The sequence below is a fragment of the Bombus huntii genome, chromosome 7 (genome assembly GCF_024542735.1).
Source record: "Bombus huntii isolate Logan2020A chromosome 7, iyBomHunt1.1, whole genome shotgun sequence".
NCBI lineage: Eukaryota > Metazoa > Arthropoda > Insecta > Hymenoptera > Apidae > Bombus > Bombus huntii.
Window position 1 is genome coordinate 16220507 of NC_066244.1, and position 16084 is coordinate 16236590.

General features: G+C 36.6%; 1 protein-coding gene across 3 annotated transcripts in view; it reads right to left on the reverse strand.

Moving 5' to 3' along the window:
• LOC126867873 (uncharacterized) overlaps positions 1-16084 on the reverse strand; it is a 90302-nt gene that overhangs the window by 17833 nt on the left and 56385 nt on the right. The window contains exon 1 of one of the 3 annotated variants that reach the window (XM_050622909.1): positions 5545-9159. The exons of the other annotated variants lie outside the window; for them this stretch is intronic. Coding sequence (XP_050478866.1) covers positions 5545-5727 — 183 coding nt within the window. The 5' untranslated portion in view covers positions 5728-9159. Of the gene's footprint in view, positions 1-5544; positions 9160-16084 lie in introns of those variants that run through there. 3 annotated transcript variants of the gene reach the window in all.

The window sequence follows — 16084 nt, forward strand, 5'->3', positions numbered from 1 at the left end:
GGAGCTAAGATGATTTTGATGTTCAATGAAGAGTTTGATGATTTAGGAGTTTTTGTATGGCTAATAAATGTGCCATTTGTATCATCGTTTATATAATGCATCTGTTTGTGTATTTTATTGTTCATTGTGATGTTATTGTTAAATGTAATTAAATTTTGTTCGCTTGGCGAATGCTTGTTGATGTGATGATACGATAATTGAAAAGCTTAATTGAGACGAATGTGCACATCCGAGCAAGTCTATGATGTAATTACTTGTATGTTACTAATAAATTGTTGCATATGGGTATTGGAAAAGACCTACAAGTGAAATAAAAAATTACCAAAGAGAGCCTAGATGATGAGTAACGTGATCGCTTGACTAAAGTGTTACACTACATAATTTCTTTAAATTAAACCAAGAGACGTTCTCCTTTAGACTGTAAGTATTTCACATATTATATGACGAAGAGTTTCACTACCATTAACTCGAGTATTCAATTCTCTGGTGACATGGCGTTAAACGATGGAACATTCTGATGAATAAGAACGTTCGAGACAAGAGACCAGTCGCTTCGTGGACAGAATAGGACATGAACAGTAGCAAAGAGCCTGGCATGTGTCGCGAAGACTGTGTAAATATCTCTGTTTGTAGGACACACGTATCGCGTTACCGATGCAGAAGATGCACTGGCCAGAAGGCATGAAGAAATATTGTGCAATATCGTATGAAACTTTTGCCCTGCAGCATCGGATAACAATTACGGCACAAATGTCATAAAAGTATAGGCAACGTTGTGCAACGTTATTTATAAAATTGATATCGCGACTGTGCGAACAGTACATAAATTTTATGCAAATTGATACTTTAGGGTCTGAATTGCTAGACTGATTATGATAAAAAATTGAAATCTGTATAAAATTATTATGTGCATAAAATTAACATTTTAACATCCGTTTGTTATCCAATGCGATTTATCTTTTACAAACGAGAGTTAAAAATAATACTTAATCGTTCGAGTTCAAAATAATTTTTTAAGGAAAGAGATAAACTGTTCGTGGGTAAAGTAGGCCCCGTCAAAGAAATAAATTTTCCGCTTTTTGGTAGCCATATAAAAGACTCATTTTTTTCAAGTCATTTATTATTATTCATGAATTCGGACCACAAATTTCCATACTAAAGTAGCTTCGTTTTGGCGACAGGTTCTCCTCGCCTTTCTTTCTTCCCTGTACCTTAATTTTCATACAACTTCACGGAACATTCGTATGCGTCAATTGACTGTATTCAATTATTCAAACAGACTATGTCGATTAATTACCCAAACAACATGTTCTAAAATATTCTAATGACACGCAATCGATCAATGTTGTTTTTCAAATGTCCGTATATCAAAATATATACGGTTGTGAATCCTAATTAGAAAGATGCTTCAATACAAATCTTAATTTACTTTCTTAAATATCTTGAATAATATTGAAATATGCCCTTGCAACAGGACAGGAAGTTTAAAAATGCTGCGAGAAAAATAACAAAGTCTATACAGTTCTATACAGTTCTATAGGCAAATTCTAATCAATTTTACACTCTGCCTTAAAAAAAATAATTCTATTATCACAGAGAATATATGACATATTATACAAATACTTTACCTCACGAGAATAATTCTATTGCCACGCAGAAAACACAATACAAATACATTGTACAAATATTAATTCACGCCACCACTTTGTACTGTCAAATACTATATTACGTTCAACGCAACGTTACTGTTTCACCAGCAAAATACGTCACAAGTATCATGAGCAAACGCAGAATTGACGAAAGTACAGCACCAAGTTGTTCCACTGTGCATCAAGTCCCGAATGGCGAATGTAAAAGGAAACTCATAACGCCCACGCACTCTCAATTTCCCGTTACGTAAACGTATGCAAATCCCGTGTATGTAAATCAGATCGGCAACCTGAACGAAATCCTCGTACTTTTAAACGATCGTACGAGCGATCCGTTTCTTTACCCTAATCAGCATATCACCTCGACATGAATGAAGGAACGAGCTAGAACCGAATTTCGAAACGTTCGCTGCGAACGTCTTCGGTCATAGAGAGTCATCAATTGCCAATTTTGGCGAACTCTTTTCCACACTATGCTTGGGTATATACGATTGAACGCGTGCAAGCCAAATAGAGTATAAGTAGGAGTACATAGTTGTTTATGGACTAAGAACGTTTATGCAAATTCGTATTTTCATGAATGCAGCTAAAGAAACTTATACGAACTAAATGAAGACTCGTTTAGATTTCTAGATATTTTACTTTGGATATCTCATCTACTTTTGCATGTTACATGCATTCTATAAATTTCTGAACATTTAAATTCGCTAGAAATTTATTATGTATTTACTTGTTATCGTTTCTTCATGACTTTCAGACTTAATACCGCTTATTTATTAATCTTGATAAAGAAATGACATTTCTTAAAAATGTTGTAAATTGTAAATGATCGTGTTAAATTGTGAGTGCAATGTTGCATTGTGCGTTAGCTCGTGTTTCGAGAAATATCGTGGAAACAAAAATTTCGAAACGTTGAATATTCGAATTTTAGTAAATTCGGGTAGTTTCTTATTTAACGTAACATTATGGCATAGTACACCATATCTTGCCACTTTTTTCATTATCTTAAAACGTAGCAACAGAAATTTCCAGATTCCGATACACAAGTCATTTCTATGCCACATGTGATATAAATTTTATAAATACGCGGTAAACAGATTCTCATATTAGTAAACGAAGCTTTTTCTCTAGACGCGTCAGTAAGTACGTTACGAAAAATGTTTTAGCGCTGAATATGTTAATCGCCTTTTTTGTCGTGTATGTGTTGCGTATCCAAAGATGTGTTCTCTGAAAGATTGTGCAAAAATACCGCGAATAAATGGCGATTTCGCGCGAGACTATGGCAAACGAGTTAGTTTCGTAACTAATCCTCGACCGATTGGTGGTCATACGTAGAAAGTTGGCAGTACGCACCGCTTCGGGCTGCTTGCTCAACGCGTGCAGCACTTCCAGACGCAACGACGAGAAAAATGTTAACGAAAGGCAAAAAACAAAAAAGCAAACAGCGCTACGCAACCGTGTAATAGCTGCGTAGCGTAAGATTCTTTGTGAGGGATGTTTGTGATCGATCGGCCGATCGATCATTTGGTTTCGGATGGAAAACGATATCTGATATGTAATAGCATGAATCGTAAAGACTTCTCATTACGAAGTACGAAGATAAATATATTTATAAATTGGATAAAAAGTGTTACGATCTTGATGTGTTGTATTAATTGAAATGAAAATTAAGAAAATGCAACTATAGATTTTGTAAAAATATTTTGTAAGCTTGATTCATAAAAATAGCAGAATTCAATCTTTATATCTTTCTTTTATTTCAAAAGAAACAATTTGATATATACATTAGGCTTTTTATCTAATAAATTTTACTTTAATTTTCCAAATCTTTGAATCGGTCCACTACATACCAGCAAACCAATGATTCTGTTACTTATATTTATGTAGTTATTTCATTCCAATTCTATTGCACCTAGTTGATAATAGAAACAAGAACGTAATCAACATTTTATTTCCCAGAATTTCCTCCCCTGTTCTTCCCACTATCTACTAAAGGTCGAATAATTGTTACAACGACTAACATCCATTAGTATGAATTATTACAACTACATCAACCAAAAATGGTTACAAATGTAGAAATAAGGAATCTTTAACATACTTTCAATACATGATAGAAACCCAATCATCATCATAGAAATCTTATAGAAAATCGAGTTCCAATGAAATCTACTATTGCGGTTCAAGATATTAACTATCCAAGATCCGGCACAAAACTAGTTATTAATCAGGAGAAAGCAAACCTTGTCCTTTAACTGTCACTCCTACTCGCCCCAAGGAAACTCGATGCACGCGCTATCGTCAAACCCAAAGAACCGCAAATGCCTGGTGAAATTTTTCAATGAAAGTCGTTCAATGAGTATCGAGTGCCGCGAGAGGAAGACGGCGGTAATGGAAGTGACAGATACGGTACGACTCTGCTTACTTTGGTCGACATAAAGACGACGATAGTCTGTCTGGACGTCCACCACGTGCATCGACAAAGGTATCGTACCTGTTGGAAGCAGGTTACCTGTTAGTCTGGTACGTCGAAAAAAAACTAGCCCGCTCGCTGAAACTACTTTGCCGCGTCAGTGAAATCGATCAATGAAAGCGACACTGTTCTAAGATTTATCACGTAAATTTGATTTATAGCAAATAGATGGACTAATTTCATTCCCTGTATTTCTCGATATCTGAAAATTGTTTTAATTGTGATTGATCGCATAGTCTGGTGAAAACGAGTTGTTAGAGATTGACTTATAGGAAATCAATGGACTAATTTCGTTCGGAGTGCTTTTTGACACTTGAAAGTTGGTTTAATTGTGATTTATAGCTATGGGAATGAAAGAATATTGAAAATTCTTTCTGATGCAATTTCAAAGCAACTATTGATGAGTATAATTAATAGAGATCCAATGCGAGCTTGATTTACAGGAAAATGGCACACTAGTTTCATTTGATGTGCTTTTTGACACTTGAAAGTTGTTTCAATTGAAGTTCATAAGAATACGAGTGGAAGAATGTTGAAAGTTATTTTGAGTCCGATTTGAAAGAAATTATCGATGAAGAAGTTGCTCGTTTAATTTTATGAAAAGATGGCATTCGTATTTAATACTGCGTTTAGAGAATTATTGTATTAAAAGTAAAAATAAATAAATGCTCCCTTTTGAGTTAAAAATTCTTACGAGTTGAGGTTTACTGATTATCCCATTTTAAATATTTCAGTTAGACATTGCCCAATCTCTACATCGAATCTTGACGAAAGAAGACAGAATTGTGAATGGTATGGGAAATCTGTTCAAGTGCTAGGAGCACAAGAAATCGAACGCTAACGACATTTTAAAGAGGAGCCATGTGTATTGCTTCGAATGCTTCCGTGCACAGAACCACTAATTCTTATCTTGCCAGTCTTAATGCATTTTAAAGAAAAAAAGACGTGTCCATTAACTTTCTTTAAGAAGGTACAAAAAATATTGACAGATCCAGACCTAAGTTACGTGACAACATTTCCAGAATATGTATCTGTGTCGTTGGTGCGATGAAAGAGTGATAATTTAAAACAAAGAGAATTTTTTCATGACTAGATGACTGAGTTATTAATCTTTTTCTATTTCCAACTTTCTATTTCAAATCGAATTCTTCAGAAATTTACATCTCCTAGTTGTGTCATCCTTCTGACAAATCGACGATGCATTAAGAAAATAACGATCATAAGGAAACGCAAGAGAATTGTGAGAAAATCAAAAATTTGTATGCTTTATCTTAACAAAGAAGTTTATAAATTTGCATATTTTGATCTGCAGCTATCAACAGGATAAAAGTTGAAGCCAATTTTAGTTTTTTCCAAGAAGTGGTGACAAAATAATGTACGGGATCTTTCAAGGAAATGTTGCGTTAATTATACGATTTAGCATACTTTTCGTAGATCGTTCAACTCGATGTTGGATGGCGTATCCTCCCTTTCCATTCCACTGTCTTCCTCCTCTTCTTTCGCCGCTTCTTCAACTTCGACCTTTGCCACTACCTCGTCTTTCTTTTCGTGATCGAGCGACGTCGGCGTCGCCGACGCGTCCTGGCGAACTTTTATCCACTTCAACATTTTCTTCCGCAATATCTCTCGACCGCAGAAACTGACTACAAGTGTCTCCGTTTCATCTTAAAACGTCACCTCTCAAAATCGTTTCGAGTCTACTCGTCTCATCTTTTACTAAACGATGCTCAAAGAGCATCCTCGTTTCGATATTCTTCCAGAAATCCTTTGAGATTAATTATACTTTCTTCTGTGATGATCAATCCGCAAAACGAAACGTGATCTTCGTCGTTTCATTTTAAAATCACCTTTTTAAAAATTTACTAAGTCTATTTTCTTTAGTCACTTCTTTAGAATGTTCACGCATTCTTTAGTCGAATATATTATACGTTCTTTAAATTGCTATTCGTTCAAACATTTAATAGTAATTTGTTTTTCTCATTTAGTCACTTCTCATTTTTATTCCATTCATACAGTTTTTTAAATTGCTTTTCAATTATTATCTTCTTGTACAACGTTCAGAATAAGCAACTACATTTCTCACAGTAATTCTGACAAAAATCATTTCTAAGAATAAAATTCAGAAAATAATTCTCTCTAATTATCGTATGTGTCGTGTAAATAATGAATCTTCAAGGTATATCGAAATTAAAAAAGTTGTTTTTCTGCCAACAAAACCTATACGATTGTCTCTGGTAAAAATTTTTGCTGAAACTCAACGCACAGTCAACGAAATTCTTCTAGAGTTCGCAAAGCACACGGAATCACGTAACGGTGGAAACACACCCAGCGCGAAATTGCGTTTGAAAATCGAGATAAGAGCGACGTTCGGGCCGAGTGTCATGCCTCTACGACTGGTCACGAGCAAATACAAATTCTCACTCTGCCGAGTTCCTCTCTCTGATCCTCTCGCGGAGAGATAGTTCTGTTTGCAGTGTCTACACACGCGATTCGTTAGTCCGCTTAATCCGCTCGTTGCACTTGCCACGCAGGACCTTCTCTTCCTTTTGTGTCCCTCGTCGATCCCTTTTTTCCTCTCGATTCCAATAACACCTTGTAATTCTTCCTATTGACTTTCTACCTCTCTTCTAATGTTATTATAGTTTACAGCAACACAAGATATATATAAAAGTTTCATGTTGAAAATAAAATCCAAGTTTCATTAAAACTCACACTTTTTAAATATTCTTGATATCACTTTAGTAATCTTCTTTAGTAATCTTTAGTTTAGTATCGACTTACTGCAATTTTTCGCTCAATTTCATCAAGATTTCCACTTATGGTGGACACTATCTTAATCTTTTTAGTATTTCCTATTTTATAAATTGATATATTTAAATTAAAATCGATTTGATACAACTTAATTATATTTTTTATTCTTCAGATACTTTTAATACTATTTTAGCTTCTTCAGCGTCTCTCAATTAAAAATGACTTACTGCGACGTTTCGAGTAATTCAATTATTAATTCTCTACCTTTTTCAGATATTTCGAGTACTATTTTACTTTCCCTGATATTTCTTACTTTAGCATCGTTCCATAAATTAAGAATAATTTCGGGAAAACTTAATCAAAACTTCCACTTCTCGGCTATTCTCGACGCTACTCCTCGCTAGTAGCTCTCAATTTAGTATCATCCTATAAATCAATGTTCTTGCTGCAAAATTTGGAACGATTTAACCTTCTGCTATGTGTGGGCCAATGTATCAAGCGATATTTAAATTATCGGATACGATATTGACGAGAACATCCGTAGTCGCTGAATGGCACGAGGCTGGTGCTTTTTTACGGAAGGAAAGGCAAGAAAGAAACGCGTTTACAGACGGGAAATAGGTGGCCACGTCGTGAAAGGGAGCCCGGTAGATGATCCTCCGCGAATACCCAAGGAGGATTCGTATCCAGCAATTGCATGCCGGATGTACCGAGGGAGAACCCGTTGCCAGACGAGTCGTAGACTCGATTAAAAACATAAACTCGTTTGGCAAGTGAAGTCACCGCTTCGATCTACGAAGCTTAGTGGTCTTTCACACTCTGAATAAATCCCGCATAGCTTCTTTCCCCTTTAGCTTGGGAACTTTTCTTCCAAGATAAATATTCTTCGAGGGAGCGTGGTAGATTCTCTTTGATAAAACTGTTTCTCCGCTCACGATAATACGATGTTTAATAATTTTGCATTTTTTTCTAATTGAATACAGAAAATCATCGAGTATTGTATTCGTAATAACGAGGAAGCGTTTTAGAATATTCTACCTGACTCGGTAGGAAACCTCTCTTCCGGGCGTTAACGACTCGTTGCGTCTCTCCCCCGATTCGTTCGTTCCACTTCAGCGTGCCACGTGCTCCGTTCCTTCCCCGACATGGTTTCTTTAAAATTCTCGCTGGCACGTCTCGATCGACACTCGAGAATTCATAGATTCATAAGAAAAACCTGTATTAAGTATCCAACTGTTTATGTTCCCTTCAAATGTAAATGCCCCTTGATGAAACTTAGGAACGATAGTAAACGTCTATAAATCGATTAATAATCTCAGATTCACAAATTCTTGAGAATAATTATTAACGTATTAGATATTTGTCTGTCGATCTTCTTTAAACACAAAGGGCAATCTACATCTTTTTTTCAGATACAAATTCTCTTTAATAGAAATTAGAGAAGTGGTAGATTATTCATTGAACGCCTCGTCCACGTCAATTTCGCTTTACAATCTTTATAAAAGATTCATAAATTGACGTACAAAGTCCAGGAGAGATTTTAAAAAGCCAGTTTACACGGTTAACGTTTCAATCCTACTGTCTCTTAGCTGCGACGCATCAGCCTCGCTCTAAACAATCTAAGACGCACTTGGCAGCGATCAAGCTACTTATTCAAGAGATCTCCAGCGTTTCCTTCGTCAAACCACAGAAAAATCGCTGCCTCCGTTAAAATGCAGCCGACTCAGCTCACGTAAACACTATGAAACCACGATCAACGGTAACTTGTTCCTTCGCCAACTTCCACAAAACATCCACTCTGCCATTACAAAGATCCATACAATAACATCAACTTCTCCGAAGACGTTTCTTTAAATTCAATAGTCTTTTGCACGTTGAAACTTCGTTTTTATCCTTCATCGAGGAGTATCCGAAGCAACCTCGCGATAGGATGAACGCACGGTATCAACATTCCACGCAACAACGCTCTTCCATGCAATGGATTTTTAGATTCTTAGATTCGCCAGTCTTTCACGCGTTGAAACTTCGTCTTTATACTTCATTGAAGAAAGTAGCCGAAACAGCCCGCGATACGAAGAAAGCACAATACCACCGTTTGACGCTTCAACACTCTTCTATTCAATGTTTTCAGTATATGGAGTATATGGAATATATATGGAATATGGAATATACATTTGGATATCGCGAGGGTTGACGTTAAAGACCGAGAAATCGTGTTGAATCGGGCGGAAAGGTTCGATCGCGTCGAGAAACGTGGAGGACGAACACGAGACTACCTGCACGCGGCGCCGTGCGCTCGTACCTGAAAGCAACGGCTCACACTGTGCCGGAGAACAACTCCCACCCTTCGTTTCGTCTTTCTTCCTCTTGTTTCTCGCCACGCTGGCCCCTCTTCTTTCCCCTACCGACGACACGGGCCCTACATAGATCCGAGAAGCCAATGACGTCACCTGGTTAGCTGTCCTACGTTCACCAACCTGGCCGACCGCCGGCCCAACCAGGACTGTATTCCTGAGGCTCTTCAGTGGCCTCATTTCTTCAGATTTGTGCTCCTTTCGAGAGATGGTTCGATGATTCGACAATTCTTGTTTGAACGATTCCTTTCGTAATTATTATTTCGGCAAGAGATTTTGGAAAATTTGGTGGAATTGTTCGAGTGATAGTTTGATTATTAAAAAATTCTGTAAAAGGTGGTTCGATGACTGGATAATTTTTATTAAAAGCACTTTTGCTCTTTTTTGTTTGCTATGTGAAATATTTTAAAGATTTTGGCAGACTTCCGGATCGAGGAACTATTGACAATAGTTTTCACGTATCCGTTTTGAATTATTTAGTTTCTGAATTGGTTTAAAGATCGGAAGATTTTTAATTGGATGAAAGAAGGATTTTAGAGAGTTTGATAGAATTTTGAATAGATAAGTTGGTGTTGAATTCGGGGATTATTTAAGTTTGGGTTTGTTTAAATTTGCGTTGAATAAGCAAAGAATTATTATCTCTCACTGTGTTTTATTGGCATTTCACTTAATCGAAGTTTTCAAAATGCGAAAAGCAGATAGCAAAATTGTTTTGTCAAAGAAAAAAGTTGATAAAGGGAGAGTGAATTCGTAATAAAATTTTGTAGTAACCTGTGTCTGTACAACGATGATTCTTATCGAAGAATATTCTAGGGCCAGGACATATGTTTAAAAAGGGGGTTGGGAACAGGTGTTGCCGCGAAGGTTAGATTAAAGGATGAGCTCTAAAACACAGACAGAATCAAGCTAATTATCAAAAATTCAAGCAAATACGCTTTGTCTAACTGGTATACTAAATAGAAAATATACTGAGTATAAATTTTACAAAAATGAAAAGCAATCTAATTATTCACCAAGGAAATGTAGCAGCGAAGTGATTCTTGGCAAACGCGTACGATTTAGGTAACTTAAGCTAAACCTGAAGAATTACATCATCGGAGAAAGTTCTAATCACCGAGGCGTTGTTATCAAAGCACATAAAACACGCTGACACAATTCCTTATCTACCACACGTAACCTACACGTGCAAAGAACAAATAAATCCAGCTCTTGGACAATTAAGTAATCCCCTTTATAAATCTCTAAAACAACTATTCTGACCAACATGAACTATACTATCAAAGAGTACCTGTTCTTCCAAGAATTTTTAAACTACATTACCATTATCCACTTCGACATACTGGAAGTACAAAAAAAAAAGACTTAATAGCCCGTAATCCTAACCAAAGAAAAAGAGGCCATCACGTTGAGAATTATCATCGTTACGTTCCTTTAAGTTTTATTCCTATTCCCCCATTTCTATGTCCAAATAACAAACTCTAATATTATTAACGCAAAAACTTTGTAACTCTCTGAACAGGGCAGAATATCGACCTATCAAATGTTCATACGTTCATAATCTAAAATTACTATATGTTTAAGAAAATCTGAACAGTTTGCTTGCAACATTTATGCAAATGTAATATGACATTTAGTTCTAGATAACGACACAGACGTGCAAAAAAGGAGACGACTCGCCCCGTTGGGTCAGGCAGTTTATTTGCATGAGAGAGCAAGCTCTGTGCTCCAGCTTCTACACGACCACGCGTTGAAATTACTCCGTACGCCCCTGCCTGCGGTCCACCGCTCCTCTCGTAGAACTACTCCAGTCACGAGGAACGGTTCCGTGTGGTCTTGAAGGTGTACGTGAATCGTACGAGAATACGAGAGACCCGTACTACGAGTACTGGAACAAAAGCCAGTTCTACGTATCCAGGCCCCGATGTACAAGATACGATTGGGCCCTGTGTCACCAACACACAAAGGAACGGGGCCTACGAGAGCCTCGACACGAAAAAGTATAGCGGACGGAAAAGGTGGTCGCAGCTACGCTTGAATATACCTGACCGAATCGCGTCCTCTCGTGGTGGTAGCATTATTCTGTCATTGATCGTTCATTCAATGATTTATAAATCTTCGAATTTTGAAATCTTCAGATCTCTGAATTCTTCAATTTTCAAACTTTGAAATTCTTAACATGTTGAATTTTCAAATATCGATATCTACAAAGTTTCAACTTTCCCAATATTTAAATTTCCACTGTCTTCAAATACTCGGATTTCTGAATATTCAAATTTCCAAGTATCCAAATTACAAGTTATCAAACTTGTACAAACTTCCGAATCTCCAAATATTTTAATTTTCGTGTACTTCGATTAAAAAATATCCGAGTATTCAAATTTTTAAATATTCAGACGTTCAAACCGCTTGCATTGAGCATTTTTCAAAATATTGAAAGCCTTTTTTATTCGCTGAGGCAAGAACAAAATTGGAACGTGAAAACTCGAAGATCAGGGCAAGATTAAAGACCTAACGTTGTTATTAACGTCTGGAACAACGAATTTCGTACATATAATAATAATAATAATCCACGAAAACAATAAATAACAACAATCCACGAAATCATCGTGAAGAAATTCTCGAGAAGCCGATAAAAGCGAGCGTGGTTTCCGGCGACGATCGTCGAGATTCGAAGCGTAGGAAGCATCGTTTCTGTTTAAATATTCATACAACAAGCGTTTCGTGCGGAGACTTCGTTTAATATGCTATTTTGTTTAGGAAGAAGGAAATACATACTACGAAACCTACGCGTCTCAAGCGACTACTTGAGTTACGCGTACGAGCGTGGCTGCCCACGTTTCGTGGTTATTAAATAATAACGAGAAGTGAATGGAGCTGGATAAGGAGACTTTCATTGTAAGATACGAGTTTAAAATATTGGAACGAGCGAACTTGTTTGCGGAAAATGATACGACACCTACGAGTACAACGTGCGCCTTAATAGCGGAAATTAATTATCAGGTTAGCGCAAAAAAGAAAATACCAAAAAAGGAAATTCATTTATACCGTTTGATTTTTCTTTGAATCATAAGTGGTTCCCTAACTTTATGAGTGACTAATACTTGCTTCTTGATAAATAGATTTACCAGTTTATTATGAAATGGAGCAAGTTATGAAATTTTCTCCTCCGTGTTATTCGCAGATATATTATCATGGTTATTATCAGTAATATACAGTCAGGAAATTGGTATGTTGTTTTAAATTTGCGAAATTTATTACGTATAATTACTAACATGATACTATTAATATCGTGATGTATAATTATATTCACGTACTCAAAATCAAGCTTATTTAATCATTATTAATGTATTATTCGAACCATGACGAAATTACAAAGCTAATAGGACGAATACCGGTATATGCCTGCAAAAGGACAAGATTTACACATGGAAGCCACGATTTTGACAATTGTGTGATGCTAGACCACGATCTTCGACCATGAACTTTCTAAAAACTGACCCACCTTTTACTCGCAGAACATCAAAAAACCATTAGCCACCGAAAACAGGAAGAATTTATGTGCTTCCTTGAGATAGAAAACACCTGTTCAAAAGCGTCCGTTAATAGCGACAAAAATCTCAGTAATACTTGATCATGTACCATGAAAACTGTGCCACTGTAATATCATCTGACCAGCGATAAAAACAAAAGTAATGTACTGCAACGACTAAGGCTCTTAATGATCTAAGGTTCTCTACGATAAGTTAATATTTACTAATATTAGTGACTTCGCAGAAGTTAGAAATTCATTTTCCGTGCAAAAGAATCTATTGATACTGATAACTCGTAACTCATAGAATTTTTCAAATAAAATTACTTCGATTGTGCAACGGCACCCGAAGCTGAAGAACCAAGTGGGGAGGATTTTCTGCAGAGTCAGAAGGTACAAGTTCAATCATTCGAGACGTCCGGAAATAAAGTTACACGGTGTTAGTAACCAGTGCGGCCGCAACGCCGCACGGCCACAAATCGTACTCCCCAGGCTGGACAAAATGAGAGCAAATTCCATGGACTCTAGTGTTACGTACAAGGGTCTAGCAGAATATAACTGTTCATCTAATCGACTCTAAGAATGACCGTCTTTGATAATAGTTCCCAATGGCTGAAATGACTGGCCATTATCCTTGTCCTTGATGACAGTAACTGCCATAGCCCTTAATCGTTTTTCTCCCAGATAGCATCGATAACGGATCGCTCGTGCTGGCATAATAAATAAATTCATTAGCATAATGCGATCTATGTATTTAGGTTGATATCGAATGTGATTCCACTTGTTTGATAAAAATGGTATGCGCTTAAGCATTATGTACCGTGATAAGTTTCAGAAGAAAATTGACGTTTAATGGAAATATCTGTGTGGATAGTTGGAAAAATTTTAGACAGTGATATAACACCGACGTTAGGTTGAACTTTTTATTTAAAGGGTACGATATTTTTTTGAGATTAAATTGCAAATGAAAATGATAATTATACTGAAATCTTCTAAATTATTATTTTTTCCTATTTTTTAGTCATATTTTATTCTTCGTGAATTAGGAAATTTGTGTTAGTCTGAGATTAAAGTTTAGGAATAGAGAAACAAATAAAATGAAATAATATTTTACACGTGCACTCAATTTCGTTAGAATATGAGATTGTTTTGAATAAGTACCTCATAGCTTGAAGGCAAGCTGTGGTCTAATATCGTTAAATAATCGTTTGTTACAGTAATAATGTTTATGCCTTGGAGGGGTGAGATGTAAGTATGTGAGGTCTCGGAGTCGTAAAGTCAAAGAAGTAACGCAAATGCTGAGTAAAGGGTCGTCTCGGTTCGTATTAACCCTGAAGAAGTTTCGACCCTTCGAATACGTTTCTGGTGAATCATCGTAAGCTATGTCAGGTCGAATTCTTGGATGGTACACGTACCCCTTCTCTGGTATGCAGGGATACTTCCTCTTCTCAGAAGAAACTTTTATATTTGATGCTTGTGTACCATAACGTGACAGGACTGCATGACTTCCTTTTTAATTTTTTAACCTAGAAATTGTGGGTAGCTCGTGTGCCACACTATCAATACTCTAAATTAAAACCTTCGATACACCTTGGAGACTTATGATTTAAAAGAAGCATCTTGTTGCTGATTTCACCCTAACTTTTAGAGCATGCAGTAGGTGTCTTCCTCTATATAAATCATATGCGAGTAACGCATATACAAAACATTACAAATATTTATAAATTTATTTATAGTATTTACAGTAGCCCTCTATCCCTTTCCACTTTTTATCAGTAGAATCAATAAGAGAAACAGTTATCAAATTATAAACAACACCAACGGGATATAAGCAGAGTAAATGGTAAAAACGAAAATTTTTGCACGAAAGTTCCATTAGTCCTAACCTTCACCTTAAACTCTCTCTAATATTAGTCCTATCTTCAGAACCCAATCATTAACTGTCCAATTCGCTATTTCTGTTGCCTAACGATCGCTTTCTAATCTTCTAACCCATCGTTTAAAGACTCCCAAAAAAGGACCAAGAAACGATATAATATATCAAACCTAGCTTCAACATGTTACTGGATTCAAAATCACACGGAACAAAAGAAAAAGAATATGGCAACAAAGAGACACACGAAACTATACAGCGCTGCCAAGCCGAGGATAGCCTACATGTTCTCGCGAACTTGCTTCGAAACACGGTACCCTCTGGCTGCCGGCAATTAACTCACGAGATTGCTAATTAACCCCGTGAGAACACTTGGGAGGATCCAACGCTTTGGTTTTCACGTCCTAACATCGGACGCGACGTTTCGTTTCATGCATAGGACGAGGGTTTCCAAGAAGTGTTACTCGCTGTACGTTTACTACAATGAACCTGTAATGACGTGGAGGGGCACTTTCCGCTCTTTCGACCAATCACGGAACACCTGAGAACGTGTTTCTCGCAGGAGAAAGGTCTGAGAGCCCGTTACGATCGCTGCCTCTGTCGAAGTTCAATTGCACGGGACATGTGCAAATATCTTTCGATCACGTGAAGATTTTGACGATTTATTTGCGATTTATAGAGGCGGTTTGATACAGTTTGTTGGAAGTTTAATCCTTTCAGGGCAGTATGTTCTTTTGGCATGCGAGAAGAATAAAGTTTTATTCATTGTCGTCACAATGATGCAGGAACTGCTCAACAACTTTAAATCTTTCTTACAATTTCCTAGTAGAACTAACAATTACTCTTTAAAAGAACCAGTTTCAGTCTACCAGTTTCACCTTCGTACTAATGAACAAACAGGTTTCATCGGTGAGCCCAATGAGAGACTACAAAACCTAGAGAACCGCAACTCATTCGTGTTGAAACAGTGAATATACGTACGTATAGTAAGAGATTATTGTTATCCAAAAATAGAGAGTACGATCAAGAAAGGCTAATGTCACAGCACTTTACTTATAAAGTATTATATTTTCCCACATTGTGATGATCGTCGTCAAAATTCAATGCCTACGTATCGTTAGTAATACCTTTCCCATTTCTGCAAGTTTTCGCTGTAGAAACCTTTGAAAATCAATCTCGAATCAGCTATCATATTTTTTTTCAATTTGCATCGTGTCATCGGCCAATATCATTGAATTCTCTCTGACAAAACTAGAATAACAAGCGACACTACGGTCCTAAAAAAAAAATCTCGACGAAATCGATAATCAATTATTAAAAAATGCAACAACGTTATTAGTCGTCCTCCTCTCCATTCACTAAAGATTAAGATCTTGTTTGCAATCTTTTTAATCTCTTTTAACGAATTTTTTTGGTACAACGAACAATCTCAAAATTTTCCTTAAAACGTCTCTAAAA